Source organism: Ostrea edulis, chromosome 5 (assembly GCF_947568905.1).
Source record: "Ostrea edulis chromosome 5, xbOstEdul1.1, whole genome shotgun sequence".
In the NCBI taxonomy this organism is placed as follows: Eukaryota; Metazoa; Mollusca; class Bivalvia; order Ostreida; family Ostreidae; genus Ostrea; species Ostrea edulis.
Window position 1 is genome coordinate 53139578 of NC_079168.1, and position 24016 is coordinate 53163593.

Here is a 24016-nt window from a genome sequence, read left to right on the forward strand (position 1 = left end):
GTTCAAAATATATTTAAATCACTAGCGCTTTCTGGATTTTAACAATTTGTATTCACCTGAGGATGGATGTTAAAATCCAGAAAGCGCTAGTGATTTAAATATATTTTGGAACTGTATATTTTCCTGCTTTTTTTTTTATTGAATTATATTGACTGTGTGATATCAACTCTTTCTATTTGGATTATATATATATATATATATATATATATATATATATATATATATATATATATATATATATATATATAAAACTTTATGGCAATCGGATACATAATACTTATGGAGAGGAGCTCATAAATTATAAGAACTTATTTCCAATCTAACTGTACTTTGTTCAAACCAAGACTCACAACTGCTTCAAATTAAGCCGCCATCAAATGCTACATCATATCAAATTACGATGGGTTATCAAATATAACGGGGTGAAATAGGAGTAGTTGTCCATAATATCGCAAGCTCAGTCTTAGAAGTATTCGATTTTGTCTCCACCAATCAAATTATCGCCGTGTTCGAATCAGATACCGGTACATTACGTAATATCCGTTCAAGAATATGTTTTGAAAATTATTTATAAGAGTTCGTGCTTGATAATCTTGAAACAACACAAAAACAATATCCAGAAATCAAATAGCATTGTATGATTCTTCGAAGCTTATAACCCGTGGTTAGCGATGACATAGCTTCGACGCACGAAAGAAAAATGGCGTCACAACAATATCTTATCTAAATAGAACCTTTAACGAAATAACAAATATACGTCAATGGAATTGTGTATAACGAAATCATCTAATACAATGGATTATAATTGTTATCATTAAAGATTGAATTGGATTTTAATGCAATGATTGATTATTAAATTTTCAAGGTTTGACAATAACTAGGAATATTTGATAGCATTAGGCTACTTGCGCGAAGCCAGAGAATTTTGCTTGTAGGGTTCCAAATTGAAATACAAAGGAAAGGATTCTAGCAGAGGATTGAGAGTTTGAGAGGCGGCCAGTTCCCCTTTTACATCAAGATCGATCTCGCATAGGATATCATGTATTCATTATCTACTCAAGGATTAAACACACGTTATAGTTTTAAAAAAAATTGATTTTCATCAATGTCAACTTATACTTTTAATGTTTCCACTGGTTAATTGACTTCACGGCACCCTCTGTGATAAAATTGCCCGGGGAACGCAATAAGGTCGTCTGCCGCTGCGTTTCACACCATTTCCAGTAATTAACTCGTATATTATCTACTACAAATTCCCTTTATTTTTCTCAGTATAAATAATGTCATTTCCTAGTATTGTTATATGAAGTGATAAGCATATCTTCATTTGAAATAAATTGTAATGGAATATGTCATAGAAAATCAAAATATTCAATTTCCAAACAGATTGGCAGAGACGAGTTACGGTTGATATTTTAATTCGGGTAATTAATTGACTTCAACGAAATATGGATATCTCGTTACGAAACCTGCCTTTGTTCGTATATTTGTTATCAATTTCAGTGTATTATTGCTTTCCCATGGATCATTATGCTTATTCACAAAGGAATGATAATTAGTATCACGTGTAATCTCTGGAGTAACAACAAATTATGGGAGCATCGGCTCCATGTGGCTTGGAAGCACTTGGGTAAGCAAGATTGCACAAGGCATTATGGGTGCATTCGATTTCGGTCATTTGTAGATGAAAGAAGATTTTTTCACCCTACAAAATTTCAATGACTGTTGAATAAATGGTCTTCTTTTGTCATCTAAATTGTGTGTTATGGTAACAATTTACATCATGTGTACTTTGAAGTGTGAAATTCTAACTATTGATATATTAAAGGTAAAACACTCCTTATTTGTTGTTTCGTTGTACAAAATTACCGATGTATGAAGAGATTTCAAATTTTTCATACATCAATCATTTTTTCTCCATTCAATAGTTGTGAAATAACGTTATCCGAATTCAGCAAGCATAAAATGACTTAAACACTGCACAAAAATGCCCCCTACTAAAGTGTAATAGTAAAAACTAGCAATGAAAGACATTTGACAAATAGATGTTTACAGTTTTCACAACAATACAATAAATTTGTCTCAACACATTAACCCCGTGAGGACCAGGGTAATAATAGGTCCTCAGTAATCCTTGCTTGCCGTAAGAGGCACCTAATTGGGCGGTCCTTCGGACGAGATTGCAAAAACCGAGATCCCGTGTCACAGCAGGTGAGGCACGATAAAATAAAGATCCCTCCCTGCTCAAAGGCCGTAAGCGCCGAGCATAGACCTAAATTTTGCAGCCCTTCACCGGTAATGGTGATGTCTCCATATGAGTAAAATATTCTCGAGCAATATACAATAAACAATATACAACCAACCAACTAACCATTGTCTCTGATATCTCAACACGTTGTCTCTAATATCTCAGTGTATTGTCTCTAATATCTCAAGGGGCCTCCGTGGCCAAGTCGTTAGAGCATCGCGCTCAAAATCACACGGCCTCTCACCTCTGTCGGTGCGGGTTAGAATCCCGCTCGCACCGGTAAGCGAGAAAGTTTCCCAGTTTACTTTCTGAAGGTCGGTGGTCTCTTCCCAGGTACACAGTATCTGAGTTCTCTCTTCCACCAATAAAAACTGGGCGCCACCAGATAACTGAAAATTGTTGAATGTGGCGGAAAACATCAATTAATCAATCTAATATCTCAGTACATTGTCTCTGATATCTCAACACGTTGTCCCTAATATCTCAACACATTGTCTCTAATATCTCAGTACATTGTGTCTAATATCTCAGTACATTGTCTCTAATATCTCAACACATTGTCTCTAATGTTTCAATACATTGTCTCTAATATTTCAGTACATTGTCTCTAATATCTCAACACATTGTCTCTAATATCTCAATACATTGTCTCTAATATTTCAATATATTGTCTCTAATGTCTCAACACATTGTCTCTGATATCTCAACACATTGTCTCTAATAGCTCAACACATCGTCTCTAACATCTCAGTACATTGTCTCTAATATCTCAGTACATTGTCTCTAATAGCTCAACACATCGTCTCTAACATCTCAGTACATTGTCTCTAATGTTTCAGTACATTGTCTCTAATATTTCAGTACATTGTCTCTAATATCTCAATACGTTGTCTCTAATATTTCAGTACATTGTCTCTAATATCTCAACATATTGTCTCTAATGTCTCAGTACATTGTCTCTAATGTCTTAATACATTGTCTCTAATATCTCAACATATTGTCTCTAATATCTCAGTAAATTGTCTATAATATCTCAGTACATTGCCTCTAATATCTCAACATATTGTCTCTAATATCTCAGTAAATTGTCTATAATATCTCAGTACATTGTCTCTAATATCTCAACATATTGTCTCTAATATTTCAGTACATTGTCTCTAATGTCTCAACACATTGTCTCTAATATCTCAGTACATTGTCTCTAATATCTCAACATATTGTCTCTAATAGCTCAACATATTGTCTCTAATATTTCAGTACATTGTCTCTAATGTCTCAACACATTGTCTCTAATATCTCAGTACATTGTCTCTGATATCTCAACATATTGTCTCTAATAGCTCAACATATTGTCTCTAATATTTCAGTACATTGTCTCTAATGTCTCAACACATTGTCTCTAATATCTCAGTACATTGTCTCTGATATCTCAACATATTGTCTCTAATAGCTCAACATATTGTCTCTAATATTTCAGTACATTGTCTCTAATGTCTCAACATATTGTCTCTAATATTTCAGTACATTGTCTCTAATATCTCAACACATTGTCTCTAATATCTCAACACATTGTCTCTAATATCTCAACACATTGTCTCTAATATCTCAACATATTGTCTCTAATGTCTCAGTACATTGTCTCTGATATCTCAACATATTGTCTCTAATAGCTCAACATATTGTCTCTAATATTTCAGTACATTGTCTCTAATGTCTCAACACATTGTCTCTAATATCTCAGTACATTGTCTCTGATATCTCAACATATTGTCTCTAATAGCTCAACATATTGTCTCTAATATTTCAGTACATTGTCTCTAATGTCTCAACATATTGTCTCTAATATTTCAGTACATTGTCTCTAATATCTCAACACATTGTCTCTAATATCTCAACACATTGTCTCTAATATCTCAACACATCGTCTCTAATATCTCAATACGTTGTCTCTAATATCTCAATACGTTGTCTCTAATATTTCAGTACATTGTCTCTAATGTCTCAACACATTGTCTCTAATATCTCAACACAACGTCTCTAATATATCAACACATCATCTCTAATATCTCAACACATTGTCTCTAATATTTCAACACATTGTCTCTAATATCTCAACACATCGTCTCTAATATCTCAATACGTTGTCTCTAATATCTCAATACGTTGTCTCTAATGTCTCAACACATTGTCTCTAATATCTCAACACATCGTCTCTAATATCTCAGCACATTGTCTCTAATATCTCAACACATTGTCTCTAATATCTCAACACATCGTCTCTAATATATCAACACATCATCTCTAATATCTCAACACATTGTCTCTAATATTTCAACACATTGTCTCTAATATCTCAACACATCGTCTCTAATATCTCAATACGTTGTCTCTAATGTCTCAGTACATTGTCTCTAATATCTCAACACATTGTCTCTAATATCTCAACACATCGTCTCTAATATCTCAGCACATTGTCTCTAATATCTCAACACATTGTCTCTAATATCTCAACACATCGTCTCTAATATCTCAATACGTTGTCTCTAATGTCTCAGTACATTGTCTCTAATATCTCAACACATTGTCTCTAATATCTCAACACATCGTCTCTAATATCTCAATACGTTGTCTCTAATGTCTCAGTACATTGTCTCTAATTTACTGTACAATAAAAAAGAACTGTACAGATCAGAAATAGGTATATACAATGACTCGCGAAAATCATCAAAGAAATTCCATGAATTATGCAACGTAAAATTGATTCTGAAACACTTATTGAAATTCCTCGTAATGAATCGAAACTGAACTATTTCAATGATATATGAATAATTTACAATCATGCATAAAAGTGCAATTTCAGTATTGAACGCAGTGCGAGTAGATATCGCCCAAATGATCCTCTCGCGTGTATTTAGATTTCGTAGGAAAGACAATAGTGAAAAAACCCTCTGAAAATAGATACATTTAATTCTTAGGGAAAAAATAGGTTATAGAGCACAAGCCCCGAGGCCTCAGATAAATGATAAATGTGTCGTGAAAGCAGGATGGTAGACATAACAAAACATGCACTTGCTTTCGTTAACTGTGTACCTGCCGAATTGTTTTAAGATATGCTGACTAAATAGAATTCGTGTGACATATGGAGAACCGTTCTACAATATTCGTGACGACGTCTCCCTGTAGTTGAAGGTCAAAGGTTTAATTTCTAAAAGATGAAACAGTAGATGGTGAAAATTATATTTGCGTGTTGATATCAGGAAGTTTACACCGGAAGTGGCTTTTAACAGCACATACATCAAACAGAATGGCTTGAATGTCGTTTTTGTCATGAACATACACTTCCTTCACCTTCACAATAGCTATATGAATATTAATACTTTACATAAATTATGGTTATACAAGCTATGTTTATGTTTTACATAAGCCGTTGTGTATAAAAAAAAAAAGGTCATTGAAATTATAGTTTCTCAGTTACAATACTGATATTTTTTTTTCAAATTGCAACTGAGTCTACCAATTGGTTGCTGAGTTTGCAATACTTCATGACATCACTTCCGAGAGATTGCACAACTTCCGGAGATATTGCACGCCCAACTAAGTCTTTGAAATTGTATTTTTCTTATGAAGTCAAGTTTAATTTTGACTTATCCCCAAGGAAATTAATTAAATAACGTAGGCAATATGGCAATATCTAATTACTTGCACAGTACAGGAACTTTATTACATACAGACTTAACCACGGACATTTCATGAAAGTATATTTATAAATCAAATACTGCATATTGCAGTATTTCTAATTACGTTGTACATATTTTGATTAAAACTTTTCATTCATATTCATACACATACGTATAAGAAAACTACAGTTATTGCCTAGAGGCAGAGTTCAATGGAAACGGTAAAGGACGGATTTCCGCCCAAATCCATCAGTTTTTCTCTGCTTTCTGACAAAATGTGAACTGAAAACTGCAAATCTTTTTCTTCATTGACGGGAATAACCGTGTCTTATATCCATTACGTATATTAAAACGTATCATTGATTGGAATCAGAACTTGGGCAGATACTTATTATCTTTTACTTAGAGGGGGGAAATATTTTATTATGAACGAGAAATTGGACATCTACGCTAGCTTTATGGTAGATTCCTTTTAAAACCCAAACGGAATAGATGAATAACGGGGCAATAAATGTGGTAAATTACAATAATTTTTTACAGTTTATTAATCTTTTACAACCGGTATCACTGTTAGTGATGAAAGTCAGTTACTGATGCGATTTTTACCCCCATTTTCTTACGCTGGAGTACCAACACAAAAATCATGTATATGTACTATTTTTTAAAGCTGCTTGAAATGTTCAAATCATTTTCCTTACTTATATGTCTCTTTAAAACAAAACAAAAAAAAAAAAAAAAAAAAAAAAAAGGATACTAGAAATTATTCATGCAATTTTATCCATAAACAGTCCAAAATATTTGATAATACAACAAAACAACGTAAAACATTGACGGTACTGTGCCATGCTACATAAATCCATTAAATTTTCAAAAGAATTGGTCCCTTGAGAAACTGTGCATTTTAATAATCGAAGGATGTTGAAGATGATGGTGATGATGATGATGTTAAGAGAGAGAAAGAAAGAGAGAGAGAGAGAGAGAGAGAACATTTAAAGGGATTGTCTCCAACAATATCACAACGATCGATTGCGTAATTCACCAAACTATGAAGAAATCCACATGTCGAAAATAGTGATCAACAAGACATAAATGTTACAAAGCGAAATCTGCAGAATTTCATCTCGAGGAATAAGAAAAGAGATCATAAATATTGGGCATCATTCGCTAACTGCTTCTGTATAATAGCCCCCCCCCCACCCTTGATATATCTTGCCGAACGTTAGAAAAACAAGATAAAATATTATAACAGATTGCCTTGTTAAAGGAATTCAAACTGGTCTTCTACCCTAATTCCATTTTGATGGCGACTTAGGGACTGTTTAGTTAAGATAGGTGTTGGTTTGATCGGCAGGTACGGGCACTCGTGGTTTCTAAACGCCCCTGAATGCCATTTATGTCCAATATTCTTATTTGATGTTAGTACTAGTAAACGAATGGACCTTCAATTCTTATTTGAATTGTGAATTGTTGCTTTTACGTGTAAAGGCGTTTAATAAACACTCAGCGAAGTTTGCTGGCGGTCTCTAGACTACAACTATCGCTTTTATAGTTGCATATGCCACGAAAAATATTTACTCTCATAAATCACGCCATTTTCAAAACTTGAAACAGATTAATCATTTTTCATAGTACTTCAAACCGAGAGGTTTTTTCAAAAATTGCATAACTTCTGATTGATTGCCAGATTTCAATGTTCTGATGATACAGTAGGTGTTCCCAAAGACTTACGTTTCTAAATAGTAGAGAGCTCTTAGAAGCAAATTGGTTGAATTTCTCTGTCTTACAAACAGAATAACAACTTACAAGTAAGCATTAGACACGTTTTCGTAATTTAGGAGGAGTCCACAAAAAAGCCTGACTGTTTACTTTCTGTATTGTTAAACAAATACTCAACAAGGCATTTCCCTGCTGGATTGAATGAAATTCGTGTGTCTACTATGTTGAATGATGTTAATATAAAAAGAGTTTTGATTTATCAAGTACTTTTGATGTTAATATTGAAAATAATTATGTAAATATATATACATGTATCTGTTAAATCTACACAAAATTTTTATGGCTGTCTAATGGAAAAAACGTTGTCATCATGCAATCATATATATATATATATATATATATATATATAAAAGCACTGAGTTTCAACAACACCCGATACCTATCAGTGTTGGATCCGTGTGGATACATGGCCAAATACAAGAAATATGCAAAGCACTAAAATGACCGTCGACCCCCCCCTCCCCCCCACCCCCCCAAAAAACCCACTAGCGCTAAAAAAAAACAAAAAACACCAAAGTACACGTTTATACTTACTTTAGCAGATAATATATATAAGAGTTCCTTGTAATCTTTGAGCTTTATAAAAAAAAAAAAAATTCAAATGCAATATGTATCTTGTATGATCAATGAACAAGGGGTTTGCTTACGTTTAAAAAGAAAACGTTGTAAACAATCCTATGTAAAAGTGAAGATAACGAACAGTGATCAATCTCATAATTCCTATAAAGAATACAAAATTAAGAATAGGCCTAGGGCAAACGCGGACCCCTCGACACACCAGAGGTGAGATAAGGTGCCTAGGAGGAGTAAGCATCCCCTGTTGTCAGATCACACCCGCCTTGAGCCCTATATCCTGATCAGATAAACGGAGTAATCCGTAGTCAAAACCAGTGTGTAAAGAACGACCTAACAATTGGTATGAAACACGTCAGAAAGCATTCGACCTAATGAAATGTATTTGTATATCAGATCGTTATAACGACCATATAATTTGCGAAATGTTGACTTTAAACGAGATGTTGAAACCCTTGCAACATCAACTTGTTCGTCAGTAGCCTACCCCGATTTAAAAACTGATCATACGCAGAACTTGCTCCTTCGTATCGAATCGAGATATATAAACACCATATGCAGGTGATGATTATATATTGCTACATAAATATGATAAGTTGACAATATGTTAAAATATAGGATTGTTTACAATATCATTTTTAACGGGAGCAAGCCCTTGTGTATGGTACTCTTAAATTTACGTCAAAATGACTGTATCCTTTCTCAATGACCGTGTAGCGTGTGACAGCAGGCGAGAATTCTATCGTCGTCGAAGGCAAGAGTTAAGACTTGCCTAGATGTGTTTTAGCGCACTGGTCACTTGCTAGTAGTAGATCCACAGGTCGTGAGTTCAACTCCGGGTAGGTGTGGGATGATGCATATTTAATTCCAACTCATTCGATATTCAAGAGCTTGTTCTGCGTATGGTCAGTTTTTAGGTCGGGACAGGTTACTGGCAAACAAGTTGAGGATACAGGGGTTTCAACAGTCTCGTTTAAAGTCAGCATTTCGCAAAATCTATGGTCGTTATAACGATCTAGTTTGCCAATACAACCTATCATTGCAGTCTAACGTGTTTCACACCGATTGTTAGACCGTTCTTGGCACACTGATTTTAACTACGGATAACTCCATTTACCTGATCAAGATATAGGGCTCACGGTGGATGTGACCGGTCGACAGGGGATGCTTACTCCTCCTAGGCACCTGATCCCACCTTTGGCGTGGCCAGAGGTCCGTGTTTGCCCAACTATCTATTTTGTATTGCTTATAGGAGTTATGAAATTGATCACTAGTTCGTTATCTTCACCTTTCCTTTAACCTTAAAAAGGAAAAATAATTAATAGAATATTGACCTTGAAATCTAGTATTCATCTTTAGACTTCTAAACTATGATAAAACATTATTAGAAATATTCATTAAGAATTCATATAGCTCTATGTTTTTTGGGTTTTTTAATATTAGAATTTCAGGATTGTTTGATCTTGAAAGAAATAAAAGAAAAAAAGTATTGACCTTAAAAAATAGTACAGTATCTTTTTCCTAGACTTCTCTCCCACTCATGATTTGGATTGGTGATTTTAGTGCGAGGTTCATTTGTTTATTAATTAACTGTTTAATCGTGGGTTGTTTTTTTTTGTTGTTGCAGTAATCATATCATCATTTTTCGTATCCCGTGGGGATCCCGGTTAGAATAGGTCCTCGGTTTTCCCTTGCTTGTCGTAAGAGGCGACTAAATGGGGCGGTCCTTCGGATGAGACCGCAAAAACAGGTGTGGCACGATAACGATCCCTCCCTGCTCAATGGCCATAAGCGCCGAGCATAGGCCTAAATTTTGCAGACCTTCACCGGCAGTGGTGACGTCTCCATATGAGTGAAATATTCTCGAGAGGGACGTAAAACAATATTCAATCAATCAATCAATCAATCATTTTTCGTTTTTGGCACTGTTTACCATATCCGAATCCACAATGGTACGAATTACCAAATAATTTGTATCTCCAAGGTGGCAGGGGACAGTTTCTTTGGTTTTGAAACATGTGGATAGGGGGTATACACCAAAGTCAGATTATGACAGACTAATGAAAAATCATATTTCCCTTTTATGTCAATACTTGTATTTCATATTAGTGTAGTTAATAAATTATGACCCTAAATCACATGTAATCTATAAATACTGGTGCTGGTGCACAAAACATGCTCTGAGCAGGTTCCCCTTTTTTGCTTTGATTTTCCCTCATTTGGGCTAATCCGCACCCCCCCCCCCCCCCCCACACCATCACAGTACCAAACATGGGGATTTAGACACTGTGCACAATCAAGAACCTTATCTGCCCTTCTCAAAAATCTACCTCTCATATGGGGCCATCCACCTTCCCTCACAGCTACAGACCTTTTGCTAGACCCTGCATGTTTTCACCGGAATTTCTTCAGCAACTGACCACGTGTCTTAGTTTCGTATTTGCACCCATCTATATGCTAGGAATCATGGTGACACCTACATGTTGTATATCAACATTTTTACTAAGCACTCAGCTACATTTGACATGCATCCTAAAATTATTGTATACATTTTTACACATGTAATATCACTTCAAAGACGGGGTAATTCCATTTTTTGAAAAAGTTGACCGGGCCTATAGTGCGAAACTGTCCCCTGCTACCCAAATCATTATCTTCCCGTCATTTTATTTCACAATCACTTTGTTTTGGAAGGTTTCTCTCTATTATGTCTAATTTCTATAATTTTGAACAAAAAATATTTCTATTCTCATCCTGACCCGATGATGGTACAAACTCTCTAGACACCATAGTTTGCAGACACGACACGCTTGCAACGAAGACAAACATTTTTCTCAATTCCAATATTATATATCAGTGGATCATTCTTGTTAACAATGTAGATTATTTATATTTGTCGTTTTTTCGTAGTGCGTAGTATGTGATATTTGTTTATGTAATGTATGTCTCCTGATAAAGATGCGGGTTGTGTCGAAAATTTGAGGTTTAAACAAAATAATCAACAGTGTCGTGGCCTTTTCAGTGCTTATATATATATATATATATATATATATATATATATATATATATATATAATCGATTTCTTGAAATTTACTGGGCCATATATATAATCGAATTCTTGAAATTTACTGGACCGCACTCAATTTTAATGCATTTAAATGTAAACGGAAATAAAAATTTATTTTACCTCGTGTACGAGACCATTAAATGTTGTGTGTGTGAGTGTGTGTGTGTGATTTTTTCCCTTCTGATTCTCTTAAGTAAAAGGAAAATATACTGTCAAAATCATATTGTACATTATGAATTCACAAAGTGTTGACAAATATACAAAGATTGCAATATCGTAAATTACTTTAAAACAATATTGTAAGCTACAACATTACAATAGTGCAAATTACTATACAGACGTCAGCTATCTGGGATATATTATATTGTGAAATCTCTTTTGGGAGTCAATGAATGTAAAGTAGTTCCTCTTAATTATTTTGGATATAGGTATAATAGACCCCTTCAACATCATTATAACGGTATGTATATACAACCCAGGCACTGAAAATATCGTCAGTGAAGAGGTTCTTAGAAATTATTATTGCATATTCAATAAGCAAAGGGTGTAGGAAATAAAGAGAAACACATGATTTCGCATTCCGGGTCAGATTAACCTTTTCATGTTTTATATACTTGTCATAACCAATGGCCTCGCCCTCACAAAATGTTAAGAAAGTCTTTAGTTGCAATTACAGAGTGTTAATTTAATTACCCAGAGACAGGTCGTTTACCGAATTAAGTCTCACTCCCCCATTCTTTCTTTCTAAAAATATCTATTTTTGTCAATGAATACATTTTTTTAAGTACATGTGCAATTTGTGATAGTGTAGTGGAAGAGTACGATAATCAGGGCGACGTGTTACACTTCCGGTTAATTATGCACCTTTAAAAGTAGAAGAATCGGTCGCATTTTGTTCTGCATATTTATAATGTTTATTTAAAACATTTTAAGGTACCCTGTATCCGGTGTTGCGAACTAGATAATGCACATTGGACTGTCAAACGAAGGAATTTAATATCCGCGTGTCATTCAAATCTCAGATTTATAAAGTCGTGAACAACTAGCAAAATGCATTCCTAATGTGATATACCTAACAACACTCTATCGTGCCCACCTGTATGCTTAAAATACAAAAAATTTCAACAGCAAGGTGTTGATAACAGCCAGAGAAACATAGTCATGTGGCTTTTGATATTACTGAATGCACTCTCAATTCTTGTTATTTGATGACAACAAATGGGCAATATGATACCTCTAACCATCCCATATGTATGTGTTTATTGCATGTGAAACGTACATCTAACCACAGTACAGCTTCTGTTTTCTATATTAAAATCCTTATATTTAAATAAAAATGTGTTTTAATTAGAATTTTTAGATTACATTTTGTAAGAAAAAAAAATGAAATATCGAAATGTATTTGCAAATCCTTTTCTTTTTTCCAGAACGAAACATGCATATAGTGCAAGTTTCTTGGCATTATATAGAAAATGCATTTCTCAGGTGAAAACTTTTAAAACCACATAAAACAATCACTTCAAAGAAATGAACGAAAGGTTTATGAAAGATTAAAACTACTTCAAACATCAGTAACGTATTCCCAACATTTGATATAGTTTCCCTTCACTTTCTGATCAGCATTTTAAAAAAAGAAAATAAGTGTACCGGTATGAGAGTGTAAATAATTTCAAAAGTGCTTTGCAATCCGTTATCCGAATTTCCTATCAGAAATGAATTCATAGTCAGTATTAGCCTAACAACAACAAAAAATGCGGAAAGAAGATTTTTCTACGGTTGTTTAATGGAGATACGAAAAATGTGATGAATACATAGCAGATCCGATAAAATGCTCACCTATATTAATGTTATAATGACACAACAGATTCTCTATGGATACTTTCATAAACAGAATTATTTCTAAAATCTACTCATCAATGGGCGAATACTTGAAAACTAATCCCCTAAAACCAGTATCTAGATATTGAACGATTCCTAAGACTCCAGAATAGTGGTCTTTTTTCATTTGCTAGCAGATAAACTTTATATTGAAATATTAAAGGTGGTGTACCAGTCATAGATTTATATCTACAATCAGATATCTCAAAGAGGAGTAGAAAAAAACAAAACAACGAAAGCTCCAATTAGTAACACATGCGATTCGATAGATGATAACACTGAAATTCGACTCGTGAACAAACAGATTTAACTTGTTGGACCAATACTTCAATGTGGCAAACACCCGGGGTGGGCAATCTTATATAGGTGGCGTAAATCAGCCAGTTTTGATCCCCCGATAACACTGAACACCTGACGATCGCTGAAGGGAGGATTCACGAGAAATTCTGAGGGGCTTAATTCGTGAGAGGAACGCGACCGACTAGTACTTTGTAGTTGTTTGTGCTTGACCTTGGAGAAACCAATTCACCATCTCAGTTCTGAGTACATAATTGAATGTTGGAAGAGAAATTAAGTTGTTTAGTGTAATCGGCCAAACATCTATGCCAAAAAAAAAAACCCAACAAAAAACCAATTACTAAAACATCTTTGTTTAAAAAATATCATCTGATTTCAAAGGTACTGGTAAGAATTAATCGATTCTTCTGTATAGTCAATAGTGACATTAAACAGTGCAAGCAACAGTGTGTCTGTGTGTCTGTGTGTGTGTGGGGGGGACATCATAACCTTGGTTGATTTCATTTATTAACAGAGACCCGACCATTCTGAATGTTGACGTTTCTGACAGCGGGACTGTCTGTAAGACAAACATAGTAAAATTATCGTACCGATACTAATTATGTATGCAATAGTCAGATAGTGTTCTGGTTAGTGTAAGACCATTATTTTTTTTTTAAATAAAGCTGTTCATGATGTTCCAGATTCACCGTCGCACTAAGAATCGACGCACAATATCACTTGATATGAATTATTTACGACTGTATCTAAAGTTTTCTTTTCTCTATTATTACTTATTTCTTATCATTGTATTTCGTTAATTTGCATGACAAACACTATCCGTATGAGAATTGTTAAAGCATGCCCCCTACCGACTCGACCAACTTCTCTGTAAGAACGTTAACCCGCCAATTACATACGCCATTATTGTTCTTTCAGAATGTAAATGGCTCCAAGAAATTTCTCCTGGCAAGATGTTGGTGAAATACGGATGCCCCTGGTGGCAGCTAATTTTAGTCTTGTCATTGTCAAGGTCACCGATTTTTGAAACATTTTCAAAGGTTTTCGAAGTCCTTGATTCTCATAATTCTCAAATGATCGTATGTCCAACATTATCCTCCTTCACGCACTGCCATATCTGCGTCTAATACACTACTTATATCACGTCTAATAAACTACATTGTACTTATAAAAGTAACAATGGTAGTGTCTGATACATTGACAGATGTTATCCCCTTCATGGGATACTATGTATTTATTTGCTGTTTAACGTCTCATTTGGTGTTATATAACGTCTCATTTGATGTTGTATAACGTTTGATTTGATGTTGTATAACGTCTCATGTAATGTTGTATAACGTCTCATTTGATGTTATATAACGTTTGATTTGATGTTGTATAACGTCTCATTTGATGTTATATAACGTTTGATTTGATGTTGTATAACGTCTCATGTAATGTTGTATAACGTCTCATTTGATGTTGTATAACGTCTGATTTAATGTTGTTTAAAGCCCCCTTCGATGTTGTTTAACGTCTGATTTGATGTTGTATAACGTCTCATTTGTTTGTTGTATAACGTCTCATGTAATGTTATTTAACGTCTCATTTGATGTTATATAACGTCTCATTTGATGTTATATAACGTCTCATTTGATGTTGTATAACGTTGATTTGATGTTGTATAACGTCTCATTTGATGTTATATAACGTTTGATTTGATGTTGTATAACGTATCATTTGATGTTATATAACGTCTCATTTGATGTTATATAACGTCTCATTTGATGTTATATAACGTTGATTTGATGTTGTATAACGTCTCATTTGCTGTTATATAACGTCTCATTTGATGTTATATAACGTTTGATTTGATGTTGTATAACGTCTCATGTAATGTTGTTTAACGTCTCATTTGATGTTGTTTTACGCCCCATTGAATGTTGTTTTACGCCCTATTCGCGATGTTACCAGCTCTAGGTAAAGTGCTACATTTAACCTATACATGACGCTCTAGGCTGTGGGGGTTCAGGTTGTATATCGTGCTAACGCCTACCGGGACACGGGGCCCCCTTTTATCAGGTCATTTGATACGAGCACATGACAAAGGAACAAGCACTATCTATTTTAAACGTCTTAAGTTTGACACAGCGCCGGGATCAAGAATGGAACCCGGAACGTCCCGGCTGCGAGGCGAGCACCCTAACTTAGCTAATTTACCGTTCCCTCAAAAGAAGGCAAGAGAAATAGACAGATGGACGCACAAATGGATGGAATTCGTCAATAACGACTAATTAGCAATACATGTTGCATTATATGTGTCACCCTTTGAGGTGGTGAATGGGCGGGATGCTTCTTGTTCTAGGATGACAAGGAAATTCAAAGGAACACACCACTGCGACATCACTTGCTGTCAACAAGTACAGGAAACTAAGTGTGTCGAGATGCAACGAATCTTCTCTCTTTCTTTTTAATTAATTTTTTTTACTTTTGACTGACACGCCTGTCTCTGATCTCAATGTCTTAATGATCCCTTACAGTATATGAACACAGAGAAAAAGTGCACCGTAGCAACACAGGTGCATACTCTGATGCAACATAAGCTGTGCTTTGAATCGAGCTGACAATACATGTACCTGTCAACAGTGCATGGGTCGGGAAATGAAAAACTTGGGTGACAAAGCAATTTTGCTTGCAACGGTAGAGTGTCAAAGAGTTTAACCCGCAACCGACAATACACACCCTAGAGCCGTTATCATGTATATTTATTGTTACCTCATTTCATGAATTATTCAATACACTGGCTATTATCATTAGGAGGATTAAAGTGTGTGGGTTAGGTGGCTTTGAAAATGGACACTCAGAATATATATATATATATATATATATATATATATATAGGGATTATATATATGTATGTATATAATGTATATAGGGATTATATATAGGACAATATATAATATATTTGTGTGTGATTAAAATCGCTGTGTATTTTAATTTGAAACGTCCTATATCCATGACCTTGGATGGAAAATTAACATAAAGGTGCACATAAAATAAAATTTCCAAAAAATTCAGCATCGCCATGAGATTAGGCCCGGAGTCAGAAAGCGATAATCTGACACTTGTAGACGCAGGTTCGAGAATCATTACTGGCTCTTATTGGGTAAATCCGTGGAACAGTAATTTTAATGACCTTTTTATTTGTTAACGTTTAATATCGCGTCCACATAGTGTGATTCATCAGTGTTCAAAGAATTTAAAACCACGCATTCATCACAAAATTTAAGACTTTGTGCTTCCTTTTTACGATTTATAGAAAAGTCGACAAAGGGGGCAAATAATTTACATTACGGAATCTCGTTAATAGAGACCTGGCGCGTGGTATCAAATACATTAAATATTTCCAACTAGATAAAGTCGGTACAAAAAGAAAACATTGTTATATATAAAATTGATATGAAAACCATGATGTTTAGTTCTATGAAGACTGGCACTACGTCTGTTCGTTGTATTCTGTTCATATTGAGATCCCTGAGCAAATATTGAACTATATACCTAAATTGAGATTTGTAGACAATCGTGAGGTTAGGAATGCACAGGTACACGTCGTGTCTTGATGAATATTAAGTTGTTTGACAACCATTGGGGTTACGCTGTCTTTTCGGCACAAGTTCTTAATCATATTTAACGTGTAATCGATATTGTATTGACATCATTCAGAGAAGAGGTCTCCCATAACCACTGTTTGAAACCAAACAACAGAATTTATTCTACTCAGTTCAGAGAGGAAAATAAATCCCTAACGTAGTCTAACAGATGAAGAAACTTTATTGTAAACAGATAAATGTATCAGTTTTGGCTAAATGGCCCCCATGGCGGACTTTCCTTACGTGTAATGGCCTGCGATTGACAAAACCCTCAAATGAAGCAGAAGACTAAATAGTAACTATGTGTCATAACAATGTCCGTTAAATCAAACTGCTTCACTATCCATTCCCTGCATGACAATGCGATCGCACCTTCTACTAAAACGATCGTTTAGAATATCTTTTGAATTTATTTAGGCTTTTCACATTATCCAAAGTTATCACTGTCCTGAAGAGGAATTGATGATTTTATTTCTAAGAAAACATTTTTGTCAAACGAGTTCGACATTACTAGATGTAAAGACCTTTGAGAATTTGTGGGTGCGAATAAAAGTCTTATTCTCTTAATTTGATCGGGAGGAATTTTTGTCTACCGAAGTTAAAGACTCAAGTCAATGTATATAAAGAGTCCTTCGCACATTACACGAGAAGCTTTTAATATGAAACACAATTAAACATATAAAGCAACTGTTGGTTTTTCTAATTATATCTGGTCTACACTTTGAATAATAGTGTGAAACCTTTCATCGCATGAGGTTTGACTTCTGCTTTTTAGTAAAGTTGATTCAAAATCTGACAAACTTTCAAAGAAAGTGGAGGGTAGCTTGCATAACATTATTGAATTTCTTGTCGCCGGGCACGGCAGGGTATTTGCACGCCAATCAATGAAAAACATACGAGTGAACAAAGGTTGCTTTTGAAGCATCCAGAACGCACGGAGAATTTACGACCGGAGTCGAACTTCTTTTGATTTGCTACTTAAAGTGCTTCCTCTACAAGAGAACCTACCCCCCCCCCCCCCTTCCCCATCATCACCACGCTTCTAATCACTAATGATGTGTATAAAATGGTAAAGTCCTGAGAGATAACCAGTCACACAATACAACGGATAACCTACTAGTGACGAACACGATTTCCATTCATCAAATAAGAGTAAAATTTCAATAAGAATAACGAAACATCGCTCTGGTTTTGATAATTTCTTATCTTTCTCCTGCATAAACATAAATCATCTCGATAAGGAAAGAGTCTTCCTTTGGCAGTGTCGTCAAAATTGATGATTAGTACGATATAAAATGATGGTTAGTGTGTCCTTGTTGCAATTATTCGCCTGATGAACATCTTGACAGAGGTTTCAAACGAGTTACACGCTCGTCAAAGAGAAAAAAAACGATGGGCGATTTCAACTACAAAGACCCTAAAACTAACCAGAACGAATTAAAGGATATGATTTCTTAATCAAAGGTTCCCATCATTGGGCGTTCGGACAAGATGTAACCTGCGTATTATATTTAGGCGATCTTGTGTTAATCTGGTTTGTTTTCAGATATGAAATAGATACATTTGGTGTCACATAAATTCGTCACAGATCCATCGGCTGCTTTTATTTAATCCGATCCCTGATCTAAGGAGGCGGGTTTCCTTATACGGCTGCGGGTGCAATGAAATTCGTGATATATGAGAATAATGTTTTTTATGGCGTGAATTTGACAAGGATTACTTCGAAGTGGCAATTTAAATTTCTGAAATAAATTTAGTTTAATTTGGCGAGATATCAATCTGTAATCAGAAAATCTCGTCCGCGGATTTCTTTTGTTTTTAAAAGTTTGCACCTTTGTAACAATGCGTAAGTCCGTTCCATAACACAAGTTCGAGTGCCTTTTTGATGAACCTATGCCTTGATAATTGACTTTTTCCATTCAATTTGACAGAATTATTATCTGCAATACATATCTACTATGTACACAAAATTAATCATTTGCGTTGTTTTTCTGTTTTGGACTCAATGTCATTGTTTTCCTCTCCAATCCCAGAAATGCATTCCAAGTATTTGTAGTGTGTTCTGCCTTGGAAAAATAAACTCCAGTGGTGAGAAACCTGTTCAGTTATCCTGCTAAGGTTTTAAAGACACGACACAAATTACATAAAATGCTTTCCGAATGTGGGGAAAAAACTCGATTATTCAGAAATAATTGGAAGTTAGGAATTCATCTCCTTAAATCAATATGAAGACGATAATTATATCATATCTGCTCCACGCGATCGAAAGCATCGCTTCTTGCATTGTAAGCCAAAATAATCAAATGCTTAAATCATCCATATTGGTGTAAATGAGGAACAGAGAGAGTGAGAAAATACACAAACAGATAATGACATGTCAGCGGTACATGCTTCTAAACTGCAATGACAACTCCTTTTCGGCAAGAACAGCTGTATAAGAATGATAAACCTTTTACTGTGGGTAAAATGAAATGGACGTTCTGAGATTTTCTTAGGTAATTTTTCAATAGTAATTTCACAAGGAAGATTATCATTACAATTCATGTTGATATGAAAGTACAGGGTGATCTTTTTCTCGGGCAAAGGATACCTTAGCAAAACAGAAGAATTATTTTATCAAAGAAATCATGACATCTCATAATTAATCGTATAAAACAGGGTCCACGGTGGATCATTCTTAATCGTTGTCGGATTACTAAGTAATCTACTTACCCTTCGTCAGTAACGCCGAAATCAGCAAAACCAAGAGTAAGGTGCCATTTATAATTTGTAATCCATCCATATTTGGGCATTGGTCACGTAAAACGAATCACATTTTGTGTTCCGGCGGAAATACAAACGAAAAATCAGAAGTTTCCTTCCACAGCCAAAAAAGTTGGGGAAAAATGTTCAACTGTACACAAACTGGGGATATTTTATGATGAATGCATTGGAAAAATCCGAAAATCCCATCATGGCTATAAAATGAATTACGGGCTAATATCACGGAAGAGCGCCAACCATGCTTCGTCAAATAGAAGAGTTAGCGCCACCACCTCTCGGTCTACTCTAAACACTGACGCTAGATAACTTCAGTATTTAACGATCGTTGTTTTGTTTGCTAAAGTATTTGTATTGAATGAATCCTTAACCATCCATTTAACGCTGTGTGCTTCTGTCACATCTGGAAATATAAAAAAGCTGAGTATTTGTCAAATTTTAAAAATATTTTGAAATATAAAACATATTCAGTAATCGGTTCAATTTTGTATGTCCTACTTGTGTCAACGATACTTTATAACACCTGTAATAAAACCTCTTCCTTACCTGTATCTTATTGTCTAAAAATAGCTAGTACATGATGCACCTTAAAATTATGCATGTATAAACATTCCAATTATTTGGTTTGTTGTGAGTCAATTATTTTCACGTACATTAAAAAAGGAACGCTTTAAAGTTTAATGTTTTGAAAAAAATGCAGTGGGCACTAATATGCCTGCAATACATATTCCACACGAAACCAATGATTCGTTTTCATAGTGAGTATTTCTAATTCATATCAAAAGAATCAGAAAATTTCAATATAGCTTGTCTTATCAAACTTTACCTATCAGAATGTGCCATCAATCTCTACTTATCTATTACCTGTTCTCGTTAATGTAGACGATTAGAAATGACAACTTTCATATTGTGAACACTCGTGTTCTACTGTGAAGTGACGTTTCTCTCAGTAATGAGGAAAATTAATATTTTCTCTCTATCATTCACACATTTATTGAACAAAGTTGTTGATCTAGAAATGTACACATATATTTACCGTCTTTATATAAAACTATAGCTGGATGTTAGTGTACAGTATTGGTATATCAATCTTTACGGCACTTTACATGCTATAAAATTCATGTACAATGTATTTTTTGTAGAACATGAGCCTGATGCCTTTGTAATTGTATTGCAATAAAATGCGTTCAAACCAAACCATTAGAACTGGGTACAAAGTTTATTTCTCAGTTTAATAAATGTCATGTTACATGTTGATAGTAACTACATGTATATTAATGACATTACACTGTGTCACGTTCAAGATTGACCTAGACGCTTGCAATCGTGCGCGTTCCAACCAAACGCTTTTTGCGTCGCGCATCCCTCTACAGGCACCGCTGCACCCTCGATATAGCCGGTGTTTGTTTGGTGTTTTTTTTTTTTTTTTTGAATATCCACCGATTACGGAACAAAAGACCGCCAGCTATAAATTTTGTGATAATTTTCTGACTAAAACGTTTGTGTTTGTTTTGCTGCAATCATTTGGTATATGGCTTTTTCCGTAAATGTTATTAAGCAGGTTTTAATCGCCCCTTTGCTCGGTAGTCGGTAATAGCTGTGATATGGAAGCACCCCATTAACAGTTGATTAACAAAGATGTAATTTTCTGTCATGCCATCGAGGAAGGGTATGTACATATGTGCAGAATTTCCACAACACAAAGGACTTTGTCGGTTACCTGTATCCGCGTGTCTTTGCAAAAGAATTGTTCTATCCGGCTCCATGGAAGCAAAGGAACCGGAAATATGCTTCTGTTATCTAAAACAAATTCAGTGTTTCTGAAGGCTTATCTAATCTAGAACCCAGCAAAAAGCTTTATGCATCCCAGCCATGTTTAATAATGCATAGAAAGCAATGGGGACTAAATGAAGCATCATATTTAGAATATACAGAGTGCAAGGTACAAAGTATACAATTGGTTATATCTGTTTTTTAAGAATATAAAATTCGATAGATTGACTAAAAAAAATTTAACTTGCATGTTTCTATACACGATACAAAAGCATCTCCTTTTTTTCATTGAATGTGCATTGCAGGGTTTTCTTATTTTTTTCTTAACTGAAATCCTTGTTTGCAAGTCTTTGGTTGGATTGTCAAACACGGTAGAGTTCCTTATCAATCCCAGACGGAAATTAAATCCTGAGTTGCATGTCTCTTTGGTAAAAACCGAATAATTCTTCACTATGAATGTCCAGTCAACTGAAATATGCTGATTTCACAATCAATCAAATCTCATTGGCGCTAAATAAGATGATACGCAGATAAAATACTTAGCCTGTAATATTTTCGCTGAAGCGAGGTTGACACGTTGACAAAATCGAACTGTTAGTCTTCTTTTAGTTCACATCTTATCAGAGACATTATAAGCCCAAGATATTGTGGTTTTTAAAAGCTTTTTAGCAGGAGGACAAACACAGCGATACGCCCTTGTTGGTTTTTCCGATGGATAATACAAATATTTGTTTATACTATAATATGAAGATATATATATGCATAACCAGCGACACCTATTTGTAGAAATGAAATCTATTTTTCTGAATTGTCTAAAAGCTCCCGAAAATTGATAGTGAACATGGAAAAAATTACTACATGTACGCTCTTTCTCAGTGGGTATGCAGGAATCCATATTTTGATTGATTGATTGACTGTGTATTATTTAACGCCCCTCTCGAGAATTTTTCACTCATGGAGATGTCACCATTGCCGGTGAAGGGCCGCAATATTTAGGCCTATGCTTACGGTCTTTATCGTGCCACACTTACTGTGACACGGGGCCTCAGTTTTTGCGGTCTCATCTAAAGGACCGCCCCATTTAGTCGCCTCTTACAACAAGGAAGGGGTACTATGGACCTTATTCTAACCTGGATCCCCACGGGACTCCATGTTTTGAAAGCTATGTAGATACTTTGGAGCGTTGTCTTCTACTCATTCCGCTGATTCCACAGCCCGAACCTCTTCCATTTAAAGACCTGCCATTTCTCTCGAAAATACGACAATCATAATCTAAACTGTCCAAATCAGCCAAGCTAAATATTTCCAAATATTTCAAAGCGATAAAATGAAGCACCCTTGAAAAATCGATGCTGGCGGCCCCCCTACAGTACCGATGACCCTGACCAAAAGACATATCGGGACAAGTGACTGCAACGTAAAAAATGTCGATGGATGGAACTTGGCATGTCATATCGACTTTTCGTCAGGATCGACCACCAGGATGTTTGATTGACCACATGTGCATCGTATTTGAATAATGCTAAAGAAGAAAAAATTCTAGACGCATATTTCCTTTGAATATACCATCACGCCTGTCAGAACGAGTTTTGTCAAAGTCCTCGATATAACTTGACAGAATGCTATCGTGGCTTGTTTTATTTTTTCTGTCTGTATTCTTATGGCAATTTCATTCATCATAATGTGTTTCCTTGAACTTCAGTCATTGATTTTAAAAGAAAATGAAACAGAAAAAAAAGACCAATTTGATTTCTAACCCCTGTTTTAAACGGCCATCCTCCTACACAGTACATAAACTCCATACTACATATTTAGCCAACCCAGACCTGAGATGGCTTATGCAATCACACACACGATTGGTACTTTTATTACTTATCTATTCAATGTTTTCTTTCTCGTCGTCGCGATATTTGCACCATTGTTCATGTAATAGAATATCGTTGTCATTTTCATCATCAAGTAACATGTATCTTTGGCCATCACAGCTATAATGTATTTTTTTTAAAATATCACCATTGAATTTCACCGTGTTGCATTTATCTTATTTTGTGGGAAATCGCTGACGTTTTTACAACGATTATGAAATCAGGACAATTATAAAATTTAGAAGCGTATTTGAAGTATATTTAAAAAAAACATATTTCTTCAGCTCCGTATGATCAAATATTTACAATGCAGAGAGCTTTTACTTTTAATAGTTTTATTATTAGGTCACATATAGGTGTTATATTTGTCGGAATTAGTTCATTTTGACCCCTACTTTGTACCAACGTCGTTAAACCATATAAACTGGCCACAAAACGCCAAACTTTCAGCACCGTTTTGTAAGTCAACTAAA

The 24016-nt window shown here is 34.9% G+C and overlaps 1 protein-coding gene across 14 annotated transcripts in view; it reads right to left on the reverse strand.

Annotated features, from left to right (window-relative positions):
* LOC125650510 (MAM domain-containing glycosylphosphatidylinositol anchor protein 1-like) overlaps positions 1-24016 on the reverse strand; it is a 46618-nt gene that overhangs the window by 12638 nt on the left and 9964 nt on the right. For 12 of the 14 annotated variants that reach the window (XM_048878875.2, XM_056164828.1, XM_056164825.1 and 9 more), the window contains exon 2: positions 19858-20308. In XM_048878875.2, coding sequence (XP_048734832.2) covers positions 19858-19927 — 70 coding nt within the window. In that variant the 5' untranslated portion in view covers positions 19928-20308. Of the gene's footprint in view, positions 1-19857; positions 20309-21625; positions 21706-24016 lie in introns of all 14 variants that reach the window. The other 2 variants (XM_056164822.1, XM_048878874.2) reach the window with 1 other exon arrangement.